Source organism: Peromyscus maniculatus, chromosome 6 (genome assembly GCF_049852395.1).
Source record: "Peromyscus maniculatus bairdii isolate BWxNUB_F1_BW_parent chromosome 6, HU_Pman_BW_mat_3.1, whole genome shotgun sequence".
NCBI lineage: Eukaryota > Metazoa > Chordata > Mammalia > Rodentia > Cricetidae > Peromyscus > Peromyscus maniculatus.
In genome coordinates, this window is record NC_134857.1 from 73,507,061 (window position 1) to 73,529,543 (window position 22,483).

The 22,483-nt window shown below is 40.8% G+C and overlaps 1 protein-coding gene across 1 annotated transcript; it reads left to right on the plus strand.

Moving 5' to 3' along the window:
• Positions 1–3,471: 3,471 nt before the first annotated feature.
• Positions 3,472–4,533, plus strand: LOC143274047 (speckle-type POZ protein-like). Its single transcript, XM_076575320.1, has one exon. The coding sequence runs from the start codon at positions 3,472–3,474 to the stop codon at positions 4,531–4,533; it is 1,062 nt and encodes a 353-aa protein (XP_076431435.1).
• Positions 4,534–22,483: the final 17,950 nt, after the last annotated feature.

Consider the following 22,483-nt stretch of genomic DNA (forward strand, 5'->3'; position numbering starts at 1 on the left):
GGAGCCCTGGGAAACAGTTCATTTGAGTTGAGACTGTCCTTCTTAAGTGGCTTAAACTCAAAAACCCAAACACACAAAAATTAAATGTAAGAGGAAGCAAATCAAAGGTATAGTATAATTTTTTAAAACAATTTAGCAGAGACATCATCATGAAGAAGAATATATAAGTGGTGAATAATATGTAATTATTAAAAAATTGAAGTAGCACCAATTAAAGGTGTATCCCCAAGCCTCTAGGTCTGGATTAAAGGTGTGTGTCTTCCTTCCTCAAAAGTCCTTGTTTAACATGGATCTATCTACTTCAATGTAAGCAATAATTTCTCACAGGTGTGCTCTCAATTTTGGTGTTTTGTTAATTCCAGATATAGTGAAGTTGAGAACCAAGATCACAAGGGTGTGTTATTTCTTGTGGTTTGTCTTCCATCAGTGTGGGATCATGTCAACATTTGCATAGCTATTATTTACTCTTGTATGTTGTTACAATGACTGCTGCTATAAACACCATCAGGGAAGGGGTGTTTTTCTTAACTTGTCAGTGGTCTTAGTTTTCACAACATGGATGGCTGGTGAAAACCTCATACATGGTGAGGTGGAATCAGAGCCAGGAACTCCTGAGGGTGACTCTATTCTTTCCTCCTTTTATTCCAGGCAGACCCAGAGTCCCAGGATGACTCCAACAAACTTTAGTGATGGTCTTTCCCCTGCCTCTCAGATAATCCTTCTGAAAGACCCTAACCCTTCAGGCTTACACCCCCAAGCCCCAGAAAATAAGGAACTAAAAAGAAAACTAGTTTCAAGGGCTACCTGACTCAGCCATTATTCAACCTGTAACAATGTAACAATGTAAAAAGATTTCTGTTAAGAGATGTGCTCAACTGTGACTGGGATAGTTGCAAGTGTTCCAGGAAGGACCACTGTGACCTTTATGTATACTCCACTACCACCCTGATAACCACCTTGAGGTTTCCAGAAGAATGTACATGGGGACCTGACTGTATCCACTCTGTAATCAGACTATGATCCTGTGAAATGAAATTGTATGGGAATTGTAATCTTATGGCTTTTGTGTGTTTTCCTTTAAAAACCCCCATGTGGCTGCAGTAAGATGTGGCTCTTGCTCTTAGGAGTAGAGTTTGCCTGTCTGTACAGTTGCTTCAATAAAAACCTCGTGCTGTTGCATCAACTGGACTGGAGTCTGGGTTCTTGGGACACCCACTCAGACCCTAAACCCTTGGGGTACAACACTGCTTAGAAACAGTCTTCCAGATCCATCTAAGGGAACCAACATAAACAAAGTCAGAAACAATAGGTCCCACTTAGCAAAATAAAATCAAGGTCAGACATGTGTTCTAAACAAACCAATAAATCCTAGTAAAATAGCATAATCACTAAAAATCTCCCCACCAGAAAAAAAAAGCCCAGGACCAGAGAGTTTGAGGGAAGCAGTATCTGCCACTCTGACCCCAAATCCACTTGGAGAATAGTCACTGATATTACTAGATAGTCACTTTCCAAAGGTTCCTAAGAGGAAACAAAAATTTAGGCATCAAATCCAGTTGATTGATGTGTTCTGTATTGAGGGATGAAAAGCACTGAAGTCAGACTTTAGGAGAGCTAGGCTGGGAATTGCTGAGTTGATTGAATCACTGATGTATCTTCATGTCTTCAAGGCTTAGTGAATCTCTCCAGACCTGAAGAACTGGAGAGAGATGACAGATGTGGAGAGCATTTAAGACATCACATTCTAAGGGGAACAGTCTCAAAACCCCTTCTTTGGTAACTGTTGAATATTTTCTGCACTATTTGGAAACCAGAATGGGGTCTCTCTTTTTAAAAATGGTTTGCTTACTTATTTAAAGTTTTTTTTTTTCATTTTGCATACCACACACTGTTATCCTATCTCTCTTTGAAGTCCTAGCAAAGTAAGCATGGAAGTTGAAAGTTTAAAGAGGACAGAACTCATCAGTGAAGGATGAAAATTATGAGGTATTAAGAAGCTGAAACTTGGCAGTAAGCATGATGGAATTGAGAAGCACTTAGGATCTTCTCCTAGCACACCCTTAGCTGGATCTGGAAGAGTGTTTCTAAAGAGGATTATCTGAGGGGGAGGGAGTGACCACTATCAAAAGTTGGTGGTGCACGCCTTTAATCCCAGCACTCGGGAGGCAGAGCCAGGCGGATCTCTGTGAGTTCGAGGCCAGCCTGGTCTACCAAGTGAGTTCCAGGAAAAGCGCAAAGCTACACAGAGAAACCCTGTCTTGAAAAACCAAAAAAAAAAAAAAAAAAACAAAAGTTGGTGGTGCCATCCTGGGGACTGTCAGTCTGGATGAATAAAAGTCAGGAAAAAAGATTGTCACTTTCAGGGTTCCTGCCTGGCTCTGCTTCTTACCCACCGTATATGAATTCTTACCCCCTGACCTCCATGTTGTGAACCGTGAGTCCCCTGACAGGGTAAGGAAAACACCTCTCCTGGATCGTGTTAGTGGTAGGAATCAGTGTAAAACCCCTAGAAGAGTAGATAACAGCTCTGTGGAATGGACACAAACCCTTATTTTACAAAAGCTGAACCACAGAAAGCAAAATACACTTTTGGTGGTTATTCTTGATTCTCAACCTAACTAGACATGGAATTAACTAAGATCCTAATATGGAGGGCAAAACGGTGAGAAATGTTTTGCTTAAGTTGAAGTAGGTAGATACACTTCAAATACAGACTTTGAAAGTTAAAAGAAACAAACATATAATCCAGATCTCAGGGCCTGAAGACACACACCTTTAATCCAGATCTGGAGACTAGAAGACACACCCTAAATTGGGCCACACCCTCTGTTAGAAGCATATAAAAGGACATGGAAGGAGGAATCCCTTGCTCTTTGCCTGCTTGCCCTCACCTTGTAGCCATTCCATCCCTTCCCTGACATTAGAGAATTTTTCTTCAGAATTCCAACATATACTGAAGACCCAGGGACACGTCCAACCTCCTGGACTGAGTAAGTACTGGATTCTTGGATTTTCTCTTCACAGCTAGCCAATGTGGGAATAGCAGAAATACAGCCCTAAGTCATTCTAATGAATCCCCTTTGTTCATACACAGAAAGATTAATTATATATGTTCTGTTACTCTGCAGAACCCTAGTATAACATCTTTGATATGAGTGTATAAAATGTTCCAAATTTTCAAGTTGTCTATAGTTATGAAAACTGGGTGCCTATTTACCTAAGATTCAATCTAGAAAAAAATAGAGTGATGTAAGAGTCCCTAGTAGCCTACACTGTCTTCTCTGAAACTAGTATTGAAATCTGGATAGAATATTTCAGACCCAAGTTTCCACCATCATAGAAGATGGAACAAATGAAAAATAGAAACTGAAAATCTAAACCAGATCAATTATTGTATCCCACAGAGTGAAGAGAAAGCAATTGCTAGCTCTTCATTTTGGATCCAGTTTAACATTCAAACTACGTCCAGAAATGTCAGGAGACCAGACAGCCCAGAGATGTGACCACACCCAAATCAACGTCCAGAATTTTTACTACAGGTGGACCATCAGCAACTTCCGTTTTATTCCAGAGGAAATTCAGGAAAGCATTAGAAGCCCAACTTTCTCAATAGGAGCCAATGACAAATGGTGTTTGAAAGTACACCCGAAGGGAGTGGATGTAGAAAGTGCAGATTACCTGTCAGTTTACCTAGTGTTGCTCAGCTGTCAAAAGAGTCCTGTTTGGGCAAAGTTCCAGTTCTTGATGTTAAGCATGGAAGGAGAGACAACCCACGGAGAGAGCAAACCTATTGTCTCTAGGTTCGAGCCAGGTGTTGAACTGGGATATAAAAAGTTCATCCTTCGAAACTTCCTCCTGTCCTTTGCACCATGGCTTCTCCCAGATGACAAGCTCACCCTCCTCTGCAAGGTGAGTATGGTTGACGACTCTATGCCCATCTCTGACCAGAACAGAAAGCCAAGAATTCACGTTCCCAGATGCACATTGGCAGAGGAGCTAGGAGAGCTGTGGGAGAATTCCCAGTTCACAGACTGCTGCCTGGTGGTAGCTGGCCAGGAATTTCAGGCTCACAAGGCCATCTTAGCAGCTCGCTCTCCAGTTTTCAGAGCCATGTTTCAACATGACATGGAGGAGAGCAGAAAGAATGGCATTGAGATCCATGACCTGGAGCCACAAGTCTTCAAGACAATGATGGACTTCATTTACACCGGAAAAGCACCAGACCTGGACAGCATGGCAGCTGCTGTGATGGCCGCTGCTGACAAGTATGGCCTGGAGCGTTTGAAGGTCATGTGTGAGGATGCCCTCTTCAGGGACCTCTCTGTGGAGAATGCTGCCCACACTCTCTTCCTGGCTCACCTCCATAGAGCAAGGCAGCTGAAAACTGAGGCACTGGATTTCATTACAGCACATGCTTTTGAGGTCTCTGAGACCTCAGGCTGGAAGACAATAGTGGAGACATGTCCCCAGTTGGTAGCTGAAGCATACCATTCCCTGGCTTCTGCTCACCGCCTTTTCCAGCAGCCCACTTAAAAGCCTAAATCGACCCTAGTACCTGGTCTGCTGTGACCTACATGTTTCTTCCAGAAGCAGCAGCCAGTGTAGTGATCAATTACACCTGGGTAGACTATGGGACCTATGTAGCATTTACAGTGAATCTGGGGAAAGACAGATGGTGGATGAGGCTTTAATACAGGTGTAAATGAGTTGAATGGAAGGGTGTGGGAGGGGAAGGTCTGGACTCTGGTACAATCTACTCAGCCTTTTCCCTGTTGCTGTACTGGTTTGATTTTTGTCTAATGAGTTGTAAACTGGAATTCATATTTAATTGCTGGCCCCAAGCACATTACAACAGGGTTTCTTTGGAGAAACTTGTCTGGATTGGACTGAGCAGAACATATGGTCAAGGACTCAGAAAGGAAAAAAACAAACCTGAATATTTGATTACAAGAGAAGGGGAAGAGAATGAAGACATTTTTCTCCAAACTCAGTGTGTGGGAATAGAAAGATGAATCAGTTGACAAAAGCAATTGTTGCTCTTGTAGATGATCCTTGTACAGTTCTCCTCTTGTCTCTATGGGCACAAACATCTCTGTAGACTGTACCTAACCCCCCAAAATACAAAATGAATAAAAATTTTAAAATCAGCTTCTGGATTCCAGTAGTGTTTCTGTTTAAAGAAAGCCATTTTAGTCCATCCAGCTCTGCTCAGCTGTGGAAGTTTGTTCAGTGTCTTCACACACACACACACACACACACACACACACACACACACACACACACACACACATCAATTAAAGAAACCTAATGAAATTTTGTATATTCATAGATTGGAAACTAGCCCAATCGTCAACTTTGGTGGTATTGTGTTCCTCAAAGTATTGTGCGCCCTAATAAACTTATCTGGGTTCAGAGAAAGTATAGCCACTAGATACAAAGGCTAGAAAAGGGTGGCACTCAAACCTTTAATCCTAGCATTCCAGAGACAGAAATCCCACTGGATTTCTGTGAATTCAAGGCCACATTGGAAACAGCCAGGCATGGTGACTCACGCCTTTAATCCCAGAAGGTGAGCCTTTAATCCCAGGCAGTGATGGCAGAAAGCAGAAAGATATGTAAGGCGTGAAGACCAGAAACTAGAAGCATTTGGCTGGTTAAGATTTTAGGCTTTTAGTAACAGTTCAGCTGAGATTCCTTCTGGATGAGGATTCAGAGGCTTCCAGTCTGAGGAAATAGGATCAGCTGAGGGATTGGCAAGGTGAGGTAGCTGTGGCTGGTCTGTCTCTCTGATCTTCCAGTATTAACCCAATACCTGGCTTCCAGGTTTGATTTTACTAATAAGACCTTTTAAGATTCCTGCTACAGTCAACAGTAGGCATTCTTTCGCAGCTGATGGGAGCAGATACTGAGATCCACAGCCAAACATTAGGCAGAGGTCAGGGAACCTCAAGGAAGACAGGAAGGCAGGATGATAGGAGGGATCAAAACCTCAGCCAACAGATCACACAGATTCAACTAAACACAGCTCATGGGGCTTCACAGAGACTGAAGAAGCAATCACAGAGCCTGCATGGGTCTGAACCAAGTCCTCTGTATATATACTGTGGTTGTTTAGCTCAGGGCTTTTGTGCAGCTCCTAACAAAGGCAGATTGGGGAGTCTCTGACTGTTTTGTCTGATCTTGGGTACCTTTTCTTCCTTCTGGGTTGGCTCCTTGAGCCTTGACATGAGGGTTTGTGCCTACTCTTACTCCATCTTCTTATGCTGTATTCATTTGATATCCCCAGGAGGCCTGTGCTTTTCTCAAGGGAATCAGAGGAGTAGTACATCTACATGGAGTGGAGGGAGGGGAGACTATTCAGGATGTATTGTATGACATAATTAAAAATAAAAACAAAGGGGAAAAATAATGAAAACTTGGAAAGACATTTAAGGAAGAAGTATTTGGACAGATCTGCAAAGGAGCAAAGAATGTGAAGATACTTTTGTCCACAGTAAATGTCCATGAAAGATGCCTTCAGCAGAGGAGGAGGTCAATAATCAAGTAGATAGGATGACCCATTAGTAGGACAGTCAAACTCTTCCCCAAGTCATCCTTGTTATTGCCCCATGGGCCCATGATCAAAGTAGCCATGGTAGCTGAGATAGGGGTTATTCATGTATTTAACAACATGGATATCCATTTATCAAGAGTGACCTGGTTACAGTTGCTGCTGAATGTCAGATCTGCCAACATCAGAGACCAACACAGAGCCCCAGAGATGTCACCATTCTCCAGGCCGACCAGCCAACAGCTTAGTGATAGGATGACTATTTTGTCCTTACAATAGTTGATACCTATTCTAGTTATGGATTTGCCTTTCAAGCATGTAATGAACTTACCATAACTACCACACATGGACTAACAGAATACCTTGTCAACCACCATGTTATTTACACAGTATAGCTTCTGACCAAGGTAAGGGAAGAACTCCTGACTGGAGCCACAACAAACATTTCATTGAACTGGAAGCTCAGACTTCTCCCAAGCCACTTTGAGGTTTTGATGTCCTTAATCCAACAGGCTAAGAATGAAATAACAGTGTTAGGAGGGGTGATTGACCAAGATAACCATTAGGAAATTGGATCGCTTCTCCACAATGGATTTAAGAAAGATTATGCCTGTCAGGAAGGAAATCCTTTAGGGCTCCTCATGGTACCCCATTTTCCAATGAATAACAACACTGGGAGACTCCAACAATCTAACCCAGGCAGATGACAAAAGGTACAGACACATATATATTACAACTCCCTTATAGAGGCAAGATGGGTAGTGATATTCTGACTGAAGGAGTGTAAAGACCACCAACACAAATATTTTGTGTCAAATTAAATAAGCTTTATTTTCTGCTATAATCGGTTTTCTTCCTACACCCTGGTTTGAGAGGATAGCCAGGAAGATAGGAGATGTCGGGTTTTTATAATCCCCAAAATGCAAGGCTAAGGGGTTTTGAATAGTTGGTAGGGTTCCAGAGGTATTATGGTGATGTAGGAAATTGGCTGAACTTTCTTACCAATAGCCAAAGACAAACAGAAATAGTATTTGAGAGTATACCTGACCAGGTCCATGATGAAACCCAAGACTACCTATCCGTTTACTTAGTGTTGCTCAGCTGTCCAAAGAGTCAAGTTTAGGCAAAGACCCTTATAGATGTAACCAACCATCTTATTAAATAAGAAACACAGAAACAATGTAAAAGAGAAAGCCGAGAAGTCAGAGCTCAGAGCTAAAATCTCACCCTTCCTCCTGCTGTCCCAGCTTCGTGAAAAGAGAGCTACTTCCTGTCGGTTCGTTTTTTTATAGTATGTTGTTCTGCCTTCTCATTGGTTGTAAACCCAAACACATGACTGCCTCGTCACTGTCTGAATGTACAGCCCCCTAGGTCTTAAAGGCATATGTCTCCAATGCTGACTGTATCCCTGAACACACAGAGATCTTATGGGATTAAAGGCATGTGCCACCACCGCCACACTCTTGCTATGGCTCTAATAGCTCTGACCCTGAACACACAGATATCTATGGGATTAAAGGCGTGTGCCACCACCGCCACACTCTTGCTATGGCTCTAATAGCTCTGACCCCCAGACAACTTTATTTATTAACATACAATCAAAATAATATTTCAGTACAATTAGATTACCACCACAGACCCTGGCTGCATTAGGGCCATGGACCAGACATAGTTCTCAGCAGCAGTCAGGGCCCAGAGGTCACCATGGTCCTGGGTGGCAGCACAGGCCTCTTAGAATGGCATGGCCCCTGTATATAGATTTATGTCTGAGTCTTCCATTCAATTCATGCCAATAACATGCTCTTTGATTACCATATCTTTGAGTACAATTTTAAATCAGGAATGGTGAGACCCAGAGCAGTCCTTTAATTGTTCAGGTGTGTTTGAGCTCTCTAATTCTTCTTGTATTTCCATATCAAGCTGGGACTAGTCTTTAAAAGATATGGAACAAATTGTGTTGAAATTTTGAAGTAGATTGCTTTGAATCTGAAGGTTGCTTTTTGTAGAAAGGCCATTTTTATATGTTAATGTCACTGACCCACGAGCATGGGAGATCTTTCCATTTGTGATATCTTCTTCAATTTCTTCCTCGAAGACTTAAAGTTTTTGATAATACAAGTATTTCACTTTCTTTGTTAGTGTTACCCCAAGATATTTTATATTGTTTGAGGCTATCGTGAAAGGTGTATTTCTCTGGTTTCTTTCCTAGTCTGTCTCTCATTTGGACATAGAAGGACAACTGAATTTTTTTATTATTTTATTACTTAAAATGGGTTCTTCTCTCATACAATAATCCTAACCAGAGTTTTCAATCCCTTAGATTTTTGTCAAGCTAAAATGCTTAAAGTGTTTATTAGCTATAGGAAATTCCCTGTTGAATTGTTTACCTAACTTATGTTTAATATATTAACTTCTACAAATAAAGACTTTTTATTCTTCCTTTCCAGTTTGTATCTCTTTTATTGTCAACTGTTTTTTGAATTATTTAAGACTTCAATTGTTATATTGAATAGATACAGAGAGAATCAAAAAACTTTGTCTTGTTGCAGATTTTAGTGGAATTGTTTGAGTTTCTCTCTATTTACGTTGATATTGACTATGAAATTATTTTAAACTGCCATTATTGTATTTCCATATATCACTTATGTTCCTATCTGTCTTTGGGTTTTATCATGAAAGATACTGAATTTTGAAATATGCTTTTTCTGCATTTAATGATATGATCATGAGGTTCACGTCTTTTTGGGATTTCTGAGTATTGATGTTTTTGGGTTTTATATGGTCAATTACATTTTTTGATTTTTGTATACTGAATCATCCCTGCATATCTGGGACAAAGCCTACTTCATCATGGCAAAATGATCATTCAATATTCTGGGATTCAGTTTGTAATTATTTAATGAGTATTTTTGCATCAGTGTTTATAAGGTTTTGGTCTGTGATTTAGACATCAGTGTAATTTTAGACTTATAAAATTGGGCAATGGTCCTTTGTTTCTACTTTCAGGAATAATTTGAGGAGGATGGGCATGCATTCTTTGAACGGTAGGTAGATTGCTGTGCCAAAACTGGTCCTGGGAAGTTTTTGGTGGGAAGACTTAATGATTATACTCTTTTACCGGGGTTTATCTGTCTGTTTAAAATAGATATCTGATCTTGATTTCATTTTGCTAAGTGGTATCTATTGTTTCTGAATTTGTTTATCTTGATGCCCTTTTCCTTCGATGAGTATGTAGTGTCTTTACTTATTTCTTTTGATTAGCTTTTGGTGAAGTCTATTTTGTTAGTATAAAAGTGAGTACACCAGCTTACTTCTTAGCTTACTTTTCAGGTCTGTTTGCTTGTAATGTCTATTTCCAATCCTTTGCCCTGAGATAATCTTTACCCATTCGGTTGAGATGTGTTTCTTGCCTGCATCAGAAGGATGCAACCTGTTTTCACATCCATTCTGTTAGTCTGTGACTTTGCACTGGGGAATCAAGATCACTGATATTGAGAGATCTGAGTGACCAACCATGTTGATTCCTTATATTTTGTTATTGTTGTTGTTGCTTTGGTGGTGGTAGTGTTTGTGTGTATGTGTGTGATTCCCTCCTTTTGCCTTTACTGCTCTCACATTATTTACTCCCTATATTATTCATGGTTGTAGTAATTTACCTTAAGTTGGAGATTTTCTTCAGCTACTCACTACAGGTATGGATTTGTACATAAATATCGCTTAAATTTGGTTTTATTGTGGAATATCTTAATATTTCCATCTATGGTAATTGAAAGTTTTTCTGGGTATAGTAGTCTGGGTCTGCAATCATTGTCTCTTATAATCTGTTGCACATCTGGATAGGCTCTTTTGGCTTTTAAATATCTTCAACCCCTGAGGTTCTCAGGCTACCCTACAAGAGTCTGCAGTTTCCACTGAGATTCCAGAGACAAGACCTTGAGACACTAGGGTTCTCAGAGTAAGTCAAAGAAAAAGAGTGTGGTTGTCAATGAACTCTAGAAATAGTACAAACTGAGTTCAAGGTCCCCAAGGTTGCCTGTGATCAGCTTCTGCCTAATACTTTGGCGAAATCTAACATCTGAACCTGGTCTCACCTCTGCATGAGGAATATGATTGATAAGTTCTGTCAGGAAAAGTTGGCCTTGGCCAGCTGCTTCAGTGTCCAGAATATGTGTGAGATGTCACCATATTCCATGGTGGAAGTACCACTCAGGATGCAAAATCCATCACCTACACAGCACAAACTGCCAAAATTAAAACAAGGACGTAATCCATCAATGTCCATAGTGTTGGGGAAGCTCTCAATGTTCTACCCCTATGGTTTGACTTCCATAGTTCTGCCTCTGGATAACTCTTCTTGTTAACAAAATAGTGTCCATAGAATATGGAATCTATTCTTAAAAGCACACCTTAGAAAGGCTTCCTGGTGGGCACTCAGGCAGGGGGATAGGGATCTGTCCCTGGACTATGGGCAGGCTTCTGGAATCCGGTGCCTGTGATGTGACACCTTGCATAGCCTTGCTGCAGTGGGAAGGGGCCTGGACCTGCCTAGGCTCAGTGTGCTAGGCTCTCGATTTGGGGGATGTAGGGATGCCGGGTGGCTTGGGAAAGAGTGCTAGGGGGTGAAAGGAGGGAGGAGGGGGATCTGTGGATAATATGTGGAGTGATTAGAAAATTTCTTAATAAAAAAATGAAAAAACCAAAAAACAAAATCCCAAACAAAACAAAACAAACAAAAAAGAAAGGCTTTCTGGTACACAGATTTCCTGAACACCCAGTGTAATTGTCAGCCTACCAACACAGAATTTCCAGTGGCTTAAATCCATGTCCTAGCAGTCTTCTCTGGTGGCTACTCTTGTATATTCCTAAAGGTTCCAGTGAGATCCCAGAGACCAGAAATGGATACGGTGGTGGCCTCAGAGCCCCTTGATGTAGGGATGTGTATGGAGTACATAGAACTTCTAGGGTGTGCTCATCCTTAGTTCCAGGCACACAAGACTCCCTTTGATCAATTCCTGCATTACATTTCAAAGGAATCCGACACTTTCACACAAATAGGAAACAGACTTGAAGTCATTTGGCCTCTCAAGTCTGGAGGAAAGTTTTGTTAAAGCATTTTCCGTGTGGACATAAAGGAGAGGAGTGTCATGACACTACTATCCATGGTTAATTATTTGTGCAAGATGAACGCACAGAGACTGAAGCAGCAAGCACCTTTATGTGTATGCACCAGGTTTTCTGTGTATTTACTATAGCTTTTATTTACTATTTTTATTAGACTCCTAAGTATGAGAACAAGTGGGTCACTGAATCTTGTGCCTGCTCTTAGAACTCTTCTTCTTCTGTTGGGTTGCTTTGCCCAACTTTAATATGAATTTTTTCATCTCTTGTTCTATTTTTTTTGTCATGGTTTATCATTATCTCTTAGAAGACTGTTGTTTTCAAATAAGAGACAGAAAGGGAGTAGATCCAGAGGGAAGAGGATGTGGGGAGGAACCTGGAGAAGTACAGGGAGGGGAAATTATAATCAGGACATATTGTATAAGAGAAAAAATCTACTTCAAAAAAAAGGAAAAAAAAGGATTTGTTAAGACTTCACCTGATTCTGTCTGTCTACTCAAGTGTAGGTAGGAATATGTGTTGGACAGTCCTGGTGGTCTATAGTGTGTCTCTCTCTGTGTGTGTGTGTGTGTGTGTGTGTGTGTGTGTGTGTTTCATTGTGCTTCTGTCAATTTGTTTTCCTTTTATGAACATTGGCTCTCTCAGGTAGGTAGACATCCTACTTCAGGTTTAAGATATGTGCCCCTACTGTTGGGGATCTGAATACTTTTGGCTCTGTCAAGTCATCCTGTGAAGCTACCACCAATGGGAAAAAAAGAAAAACTCCACCTGTGTCTCTCCATTAATGAGAGACTTTGTGAGCAAAGCCTAAGCTTACTGCCCAGGGATTCTCAGTTCCTCTGTCACAAGTCACACCTGCGCTCCAGGAGCATTGGGGACTCATAATTTAGAGCATGTTTCTTACAAACAATGGGTCTTGAAGTGATCACCTACAAACCCCTCAAATGACAGATATGAGGCAGGGGTATCTACCACTCTGACCCTGAACTTGCCTAGTGAATAGTCACCCATGCTACTAATTAGCCATCTTCACAAAGTCTACCAGAAAATTCAAAAATCAAGTAGTCAAAACCACTTGATTGAATTATCCTGTATTGACAGATAAGAAGTGTTGGAGCCAGACTTACAAAAGAGCCAGACTGGGAATGGCAGAGCTAAATGAATCATTGTACTTATTTCTGTGTTCTCTAGGCTTGGAGAGTCTCTCCAAGACAGGACTAACAGAAGAGAGATGAGATGAAGGGAGCATATTGCTGATCACACTACAGAGGGGGATGCATCCCAAAGGCTCCCATATAGTGGGTAGACATTCCAGCTTTGATCTGGAAGTTCCAACCCCATTGAGGCTTCGGGTAACTGTCAGGCCAACAAGGCGGGGCCGAAAGAGGACACTGAAGACCAGAGATCCAGATGTGTCTGGCTCTCTTGGTTCCTGGACCCTGGACGCTGGAGGCAGACCGAGCAGAATTCTCCAGAGAACACCGCCAGACTTTGCCACACCTTTCCCAGACCCTGTTACATATCCCTTCACTTGTAAGTTACCCCACAAAATAAACCTCCCTTTTAACTATGTAGAGTGGCCTTAATAATTTAACCAATAACCCTCTCCCCAATTGGTTTCTGTTGAATGTATTCTGCATTTCATGGAAACAAGAATAATCTCTCACTTTAAACAACCAGCATAATAAGCATGGCAGTTCTAACATTTAGGAAAGAACCCAATACTGGAGGGCTAAGAATATGAATTCTTGGCTCTGCTTTCCACTCACCATGTATAAGCTCTTCATCTGCTGTTCTTGTTGTGAAAACTAAGTCCACTGACAAGTTAAGGAAAACACCCATTCCCTGATGGTGCTTTTAGCGGCAATCATTGTTACATCATCACAAGAGTGAATATTAGCTATGCAAAAGTTGATGGAATAATAACCACATGAAGCAAAACATAATTTTGATGGCTATTCTTGGTTCTCCACTTGACTATACCTGGAATTAACTAAACCCCAAAATATAGACCACACCTGTGAGAAATTACTGTTTAAGTTGATACAGGTAGATCCATCTGAGTAATGAAGACACATACCTTTAATCCAGATTTCAGGCTGGGTGATACAATTAAAATTGGGCCACTTCATTTTTTACATTTTTTTTTTAATTTTACAACACCATTCAGTTCCACATAATAGCCACAGATTCCCCTGTTCTCCTCCTCTCACCCCCTCCCCCTCCCCCCAGCCCACCCCCCATTCCCACCTCCTCCAGATCAAGGTCTCCCCCGAGGACCGGGATCGACCTGATAGACTCAGTCCAGGCAGGTCCAGTCCCCCCCTCCCAGACCGAGCCAAGCGTCCCTGCATAAGTCCCAGGATTCAAACAGCCGACTCATGCAACGAGCCCAGGACCCGGCACCACCGCACAGCTGCCTCCCAAACAGATCAAGCCAAATGACTGTCTCACCCATTCAGAGGGCCTGATCCAGTTGGGGGCCCCTCAGCCTTTGGTTCATAGTTCATGTGCTTCCATTCATTTGGTTATTTGTCCCTGTACTTTATCCAACCTTGAGTGAGGCAACCCAGACTCAGAAAGACAAATATGGTATGTACTCACTCATAGGAAGATGCTAGATGTGGAACAAGGATGACTGGACTGCTACTCACATCACCAGTGAGGCTACCTGGAAAACGGGACCCCAAAAAAGACACGGAGAAATGGATGAGGTCAACATGAACAGCCTGGTCATGAGTGGGAGCAATGAAGGGCGACGGTTGAGGGAAAGAGAGTGGGAGATCCTAGCTGGATCAAGAAAAGAGAGGGAGAACAAGGAATAGAAGACCATGGTAAATGAAGACCACATGAGAAGGGGATGAAGCAGAGAGCTAGGGAGGCCCACGGAGATCCACAAAGATACCCCCACAAAAGACTGCTGGCAATGGTCCAGAGATGGCAGGAACTGACCTACTCTGGTGATGGGATGGCCAAACACCCTGATAATTGTGCCATAAACCCCATCCAAGGACTGAGGAATCTGGATGCAGACATATACGGCTGGGCCCCTGGTGGAGCACTGGGAGTCTAATTAGTGAGAAAGAGGAGGGCCACTTCATTTTATTAATCTTTACATATTATTCATTACCTACATATTCTCCTTGATGATGATGTCTCTGCTCAACTCTCATTTTAAAAATAATGCTTGGCCATTGTTTTATTTTTCTTTCATTAAATTTTTATTTGTTTTGTCTTTAGAGGTTAAGTCACTTAAGAAAGACAGCCTCAACTCAAATGAACTATGTGTCCCAGGGCCCCCTTAAACTCCCTGTATATTCCAGGCTGCTACTACACATTGCCTTTGTCTCCTGAATATAATTACAGAAGAACAGACCTTCAGAATATGTCCTTTGGGAGGGGGGATGTATTTAAAGGAGTGGACTTTGGGGTGGGGTGTTATTGGGTTTGTTTTGGTTTTGGAGACAGGATCTCATCTCCAAACACACCGATCAAACGCCCAGCGTTTCTGCTGCCTCAGTCTCCTGATCAGTAACCTCCTCTGTAGGAGAAAATCTGTTGTGGTCTCTTTCCTGTCAGGCCCCATTTCTACTGGTTCACAAAGATCTTCTCCCCCAATATCCCTTCCCCCAACTCATCTCATCATCCCAGCCTCCAACATCTGCATGCATTCATTAAGAACACACCAGCAGAAGAAGACAGGAAAATGGGTAAGCCAACTGAAGAACTCCATCACTCCCTCTTTCCCTCCAAATCCAATCCCACAGTCAGATCCCTAGAGTTGCAACAGAACATCAACTGCATCTTTCTTCCCCCACCCACCCACCCCACATCTCCTGTGGATCCCATCCAAAATTCTTCCCCGATTTTTTCATAAGATTTTTTATTGATTATTTGGAAATTTTATGTCATGGAACCCAAGCACCCTTGTTTCCCAGTCACATTAGTTCAGACACCATCCCACCTTTGGGCCTTCCTCCAGAAAAAACAGAAGGTAAAAATGAACAAGTCCAATTTTTGTTGCCCATATACTCACTGGAACATGGTCAAACTCCTGGTGTCCAGTCCCTAAAAGAAAACCGAGTCTTTCCCAACTGCTCCTCAACCCAATTCTGGAGAGTTACACATCTGCATCCTTATCACAGGATGCAGTTTTTAAGATTTCTCTTTGGTGGCTTTCTGTCTAGGCTGTCACTTTTGGGAAGGATGGTGGAAGTAGAGGTTGTGACAGATGTCTTCTATGTTTCTCTTTTGCAACTCTGAGTCTGTAGTCATCAATACCACGACAGAAGGAGCTTCCTTGCCCTTACAGTTATCACGAGCATGGATCCTGGACTTAAATATGGTTTCTGGTGACAGCATACACTATGGAAATTTACATGCTCCCTGGCATCAACACATGTCACTGACCAAAGCCTAGTCTCCTATGGCAATACAGACCACAGACATCAACCTAGCTGTCAGTCCATGGACACCATCACAACCCTGAGTGGCAGCACACACCAAGGGAATCAACATGGTCTCAGATGGCAACACAGGTCACTCACATCAGTCTGTACTTTGGAGGTAGCAGAGCCCACAGGCATCAACATAGGTTCAGGTTGCTGTGGTCAGATGTTTTCTTGTGTTCCACCTGATCCTGCAGCCTCATGGATCCAAGTAAAGACACAGAGGCTTATATTACTTACAAACTGTATAGTCCAATGGCTCAGGCTTCTCACTAGCTAGCTCTTACAACTTAACTCAGCCCATTTCTATTAATCTATGTGTTGCCACGTGGCTGTGGCATTACTGGAACTCATGCAGCTTTTAAACACCTTCAGCAAAGGAGCAGGATACAAGATTAACTTAAAAAAATTATCAGTAGCCCTTTTATATATAAATGACAAATGGGCTAAGAAAGAAATCAGAGAAACACCACCCTTTATAATAGCCACAAATAATATAAAATACCTTGCAGTAACTCTAACTAAGCAAGCAAAGGACCTGTATGAAAAGAACTTTAAGTCCTCAAAGAAAGAAATTGAAGAAGATGTCAGAAAATGGAAAGATCTCCCATGCTCATGAATAGGTAGAATCAACATAGTAAAAATGGCAATCTTACCAAAAGCAATATACAGCTTCAATGCAATTCCCATCAAAATCCCAATACAATTCTTCACAGACCTGAAAAGAACAATACTCAACTTCATATGGAAACTAAAAAACCCAGGATAGCCAAAAGATTCCTGTATAATAAAACAACCTCTGGAGGCATCACGATCCCTGACTTCAAGTTCTACTACAGAGCTACAGTAATAAAAACAGCTTGGTACTGGCATAAAAACCAACATGTGGACCAATAAAACCAAACTGAAGACCCTGACATTAATCTGCACACTTATGAGCTTATGATTTCTGACAAAGAAGCCAAAACTGTACAATGGAAAAAGAAAGCATCTTCAGCAAATGGTGCTGCATAACTGGATGTCAACATGATAGATCCATATCTGTCACTGTGTACAAATTTAAGTGCAAGTAGATCAAGACCTCAACATTAATCCAGTTATTCTAATCCTGATAGAAGAGAAAGTAGGAAGTAGTCTTGAATGAATTGGCATTGGAGATCACTTCCTAAATATAACACCAGTAGTACAGACACTGAGAGAAACAATTAAAAATTGGGTCTCTTGAAACTGAGAACCTTTTGTAGGGCAAATGACACAGTCAACAAGACAAAATGACAGCCTACAGAATGAGAAAAGATCTTCACCAACCCCCTATCTGATAGAGGGATGATATCCAGAACATATAAAGAACTCAAGAAATTAGACATCAAAATACCTAACAGTCTAATTAAACAATGGGCTATAGAGCTAAAAAGAGAATTCTCAACTGAAGAATCTCAAATGGCTGAAAGACATTTAAGGAATTGCTCAACATCCTTAGTCATCAGGAAAATGCAAATCAAAACGTCTCTGAGATACCACCTTACACCCTTCAGAATGGCTAAGATCAAAAACACTGAAGGCAGCTTATGATGGAGAGGATGTGGAGCAAGGGGAACACTCCTCCACTGTTGACAGCAATGCAAACTTGTACAGCCACTTTGGAAATCAATATGGCACTTTCTCAGAAAATTAGGAATCAACCATCCTCAAGACCCAGCTATACTACTCTTGGGCATATACCCAAGGAATGCTCAATCATACCACAAGGACACATGCTCAACTATGTTCATAGCAGCATTATTTGTAATAGCCAGGACCTGGAAACAACCTAGATGCCCCTCAACTGAAGAATGGGTAAATAAAATGTGGTACTTATACACAGTGGAGTATTACTCAGTAGAGAAAAACAATGACATCATGAAGTTTTCAGGCAAATGGATGGATCTAGAAAAAAAGCATCCCAAGTGAAGTAATCCAGACTCAGTAAGACAAACATCGTATGTAGTCACTCATAAGTGGATACTAGATGTAAAGCAAAGGAAAAACATACAGCAACTCACAACTCCAAGGAGGCTACCTAGTAAAGAGGGCCCTAAGAAAGACACAGGGATCACTCAATAACAGAGAAATGGATGACATCTACATGAGCAAACAAACTGGAGGTCTTGCCTCAACTGAATGTACCAGGCTTAGCTGTCCCTCCTTGGGAGAACTTACTCTGTTGGAGTGCAGGATGATGGAGAGAGTGATCTATGGTTGATATGTAAAATGATAAAAGGTAAAAATTTAAAAAAAGAAACAATAGGTCCAATTTAACAAAATGAAATCAAGATCATTTATATATTATAAAGAGACAGAAACACACTAGATAAATAGCATAATCACTAAAAGCATCCCCACCAAATAAAACCCAGGAACAGATCGTTTTGGCACAACAATCTACCTGCCATTGGAAGAAGAGTTATTGCCCATATTCCTCAAATTATTCCAGAAATTAGAAACATGGGATTATTGCCCAATGTATTTTATGAGTAAAATTTCACTGATACCTAAATCACGGACCAATTCCCTTATGAGCACTGATGAAAAAATACTTATTAAATAATTGCAAAATGAATCCCAAACTATTCAGAGATAGTTTACCATGATGAATTAGGCTTTGTTCCAAATATGGAAGGATGGTTCAATATACCAAAATCAAAAAATGTGATTGACCATAGAAATCGCATTATCATGTTATTAAATGCAAGAAGGACATTTTTCAAAACTCAGTATTCCTTCATGATAAAAGTCAAGGAGAAACTGGCACATTAATGACATACCTAAATATGATAATGGCAGTTTAAAACCATTCCATAGTCAACATCAACTTAATGAAGAGAAACTCAAACAATTCCACTAAAATCGGAAACAAGACAAGGTTGTTCACTCTTTTTGTATCCATTCAATGTAACAATTAAAGTCTTAATTAAAGACTTAATTAAATCAGTAAGGTAAGTAACAATAAAGGGGGTACAATTTGAAAAGGAAGAAGAAAGAATCTTTATTTGTAGAAGACACACTATATTACACATAAGTTAGGTCAACGTTTCAACAGGGAATTTCCTACAGCTATAAACACTTTCAGCAAATTAGCTTGAGAAAAATCTAAGCGAGTGAAAACTCTGGATATGATGCATCATTTAAGAGAAGAATTTTTTTTTTTTTAGTTTTTATCCTTTTATTTTATTTTACAATACCATTCAGTTCTACATATCAGCCATGGGTTCCCCTATTCTCCCCCTCCCACCCCCTCCCCTTATTCCCAGCCCACCCCCCATTCCCACCTCCCCCAGGGCAAATCCTTCTCTGAGGACTGTGATCAACCTGGTAGACTCAGTCCAGGTAGGTCCAGTCCCCTCCTCCCAGACTGAGCCAAGCGTCCCTTCATAAGCCCCAGGTTTCAAACAGCCAACTCATGCAATGAGCTCAGGACTAGGTCCCACTGCCTAGTTGCCTCCCAAACTGATCAAGCCAATCAACTGTCTCAACTATTCAGAGGGCCTGATCCAGCTGGGGGCCTCTCAGCCTTTGGTTCATAGTTCATGTGTTTCCATTCGTTTGGCTATTTTTTTCAATAATTGAATAAAACTGATATTTATTATAAGCTACAGTCGTCCTAGGGACCTCCATGCTATATATATAGCCTCCGTGGTTCTATGGGTTGTGGTCTGATTGTTCTTTATTTTATATCTAGAATCCACTTATGAGTGGGTACATACCATGACTGTCTTTCTGGGTTTGGGTTACCTCACTCAGGATGATTTTTTTCTAGTTCTATCCATTTGCCTGCAAATTTCATGCTTTCATTGTTTCTCTATGCTGAGTAGTACTCCATTGTGTATATGTACCACATTTTTTTTAATCCATTCTTCCATTGACGGGTATCTAGGTTGTTTCCAGGTTCTGGATATTACAAATAGTGTTGCTATGAACATAGCTGAGCATGTATCTTTATGGTATGAATCAGCATTCCTTGGGTGTATGCCCAAGAGTGGGATGGCTGGGTCTTGAGGTAGTTCGATTCCTAATTTTCTGAGAAACCGCCATGCTGATTTCCACAGTGGTTGTACAAGTTTACATTCCCACAAACCGTGGAGGAGTGTTCCCTTTGCTCCACATCCTCTCCAACATTGACTCTCATTGGTGTTTTTGATTGTAGCCATTCTGACAGGTATAAGGTGGTATCTCAGAATCATTTTATTTGCATTTCTCTGATGATTAAGGATGTTGAGCATTTCTTTAAATGTCTTCCAGCCATTTGTGTTCTTGTTTTGTGAATTCTCTGTTTAGCTCTTTTTTTTTTTTTGTGGTTTTTTCGAGACCTGGTTTCTCTTTTTAGATTTGCGCCTTTCCTGGAACTCATTTGGTAGCCCAGGCTGGCCTTGAACTCACAGAGATCCACCTGCCTCTGCCTCCCGAGTGCTGGGATTAAAGGTGTGCACCACGACCACCGGCTCTCTGTTTAGATCTTTAGCCCACTTTTTAATTGGACTGTTCAGTATTTTGATGTCTAGTTTCTTGAGTTCTTTATATACTGTGGAGATCAATCCTCTGTCAGATGTGGGGTTGGTGAAGATCTTTTCCCATTCACTTGGCTGTCTTTTTCTCTTATTGACTGTGTCTTTTGCCCTGAAAAAGCTTCTCAATTTCGAGAGGTCCCATTTATTAATTGTTGTGCTCAGGGTCTGTGCTGTTGGTGTTTTATTTAGGAAATGGTCTCCGGTGCCAATGCGTTCAAGAGTGCTTCCTACTTTCTTTTCTATTAAGTTTAGTGTAACTGGATTTATGTTCAGGTCTTTGATCCACATGGACTAGAGTTTTGTGCATAGTGACAGATATGGATCTATTTGCAATCTTTTACATATTGAGATCCAGTTATGCCAGCACAATTTGTTGAAGATACTTTCTTTTTTCCATTGTATAGTTTTGGCTCCTTTGTCAAAAACCAGGTGTTCATATGTGCATGGATTAATATCAGGGTCTTCAATTAAATTCTATTTGTCTGTATGTTGGTTTTTATACCAGTAACAGGCTGTTTTTATTACTATAGCTCTATAGTAGAGTTTGAGGTCAGGGATGGTGATCCCTCCAAAGGTTGCTTTATCGTATAGGATTCTATTAGCTATCCTGCATCTTTTGGTTTTCCATGTGAAGTTGAGTATTTTTCTTTCCAAGTCTGTGAAGAATTGTGTTGGGATTTGGATGGGGATTCCTTTTGGTAAGATTGCCATTTTTACTATGTTAATCCTATGTATCCATGAGCATGGGAGTTCCTTCCATTTTCTGATATCTTCTTCAATTTCTTTCTTTAGAGATTTAAAGTTCTTATCAAAAAGGTCCTTCACTTTTTTAGTTAGTGTTATCCCAAGGTATTTTATATTATTTGTGGCTATTGTAAAGGGTAATGTTTCTCTGACTTCTTTCTCAGCCCTTTTATTTTTTGTGTATAAGAGGGCTACTGATTTTTTTGAGTTGAGAAAAGAATCTTTTTTCAGTAATAAAATACTCTATATACATATGAGAGACAGACTGGGAAAGAAATCAGAGAAAAACACTTTTCAAAATACCTAAATAATATAAAATACCTTGGGGGTAACTCTAACAAAGCAAGTAAAAGACCTGTGTGATAAAATCTTCAAGTATTTGAGGAATAAATTGAAGAAGATAACAGAAAATAAAAAGACCTCCCATGCTCATGGATCAGTAGAATTAACATCTAAGAATGGCCATTCTACAAACAGCCATCTACAGATAAAAAGCAATCTGCGTCAAAATTTCAACACAATTCTTTCCATATGTTTTAAAGACAATTATCAGCTTCATATAGAAATACAGAAAGCACTGGAGAGCTAAAACACTCCTGAACAATAAGAGAACTGTTGTAGGTCTCACCACTCCTGATTTCATATTGTTCTTCAAAGCTGTGGTAATAAAATTCATGGTATTTGCATAAATTTAATGGAAGCCTCAGACATAAATCTACTTCAGGGGCCATGCCATTCTAAGAGGCATGTGACCCAGGTCCATGGTAACTTCCTGTACCTGATTGCTGCTGAAGGCTATGTTTGGGTTTATGGACCTACTGAAGCCAGGTTCTTTGCCCTAACATGACTCTTTGGACAGCTAAGGAACAACAAGTAAACTGACAGATAGTCTTTGCTTTCCCCATCCACTGGCTTAGGCATTCTCTCAAACACTTATTTCTCTTTGTCATTGGCTCCTGGTGAAAAAATTCAGCCAAGATCCTACATCACCCAAATTCCTTTGGAACACTCTTCCCAACCCTCAGAAAACCTTAAGCCTTGCATTTTTGGAGTTATAAAAACCCCACTTTTGCTATGAT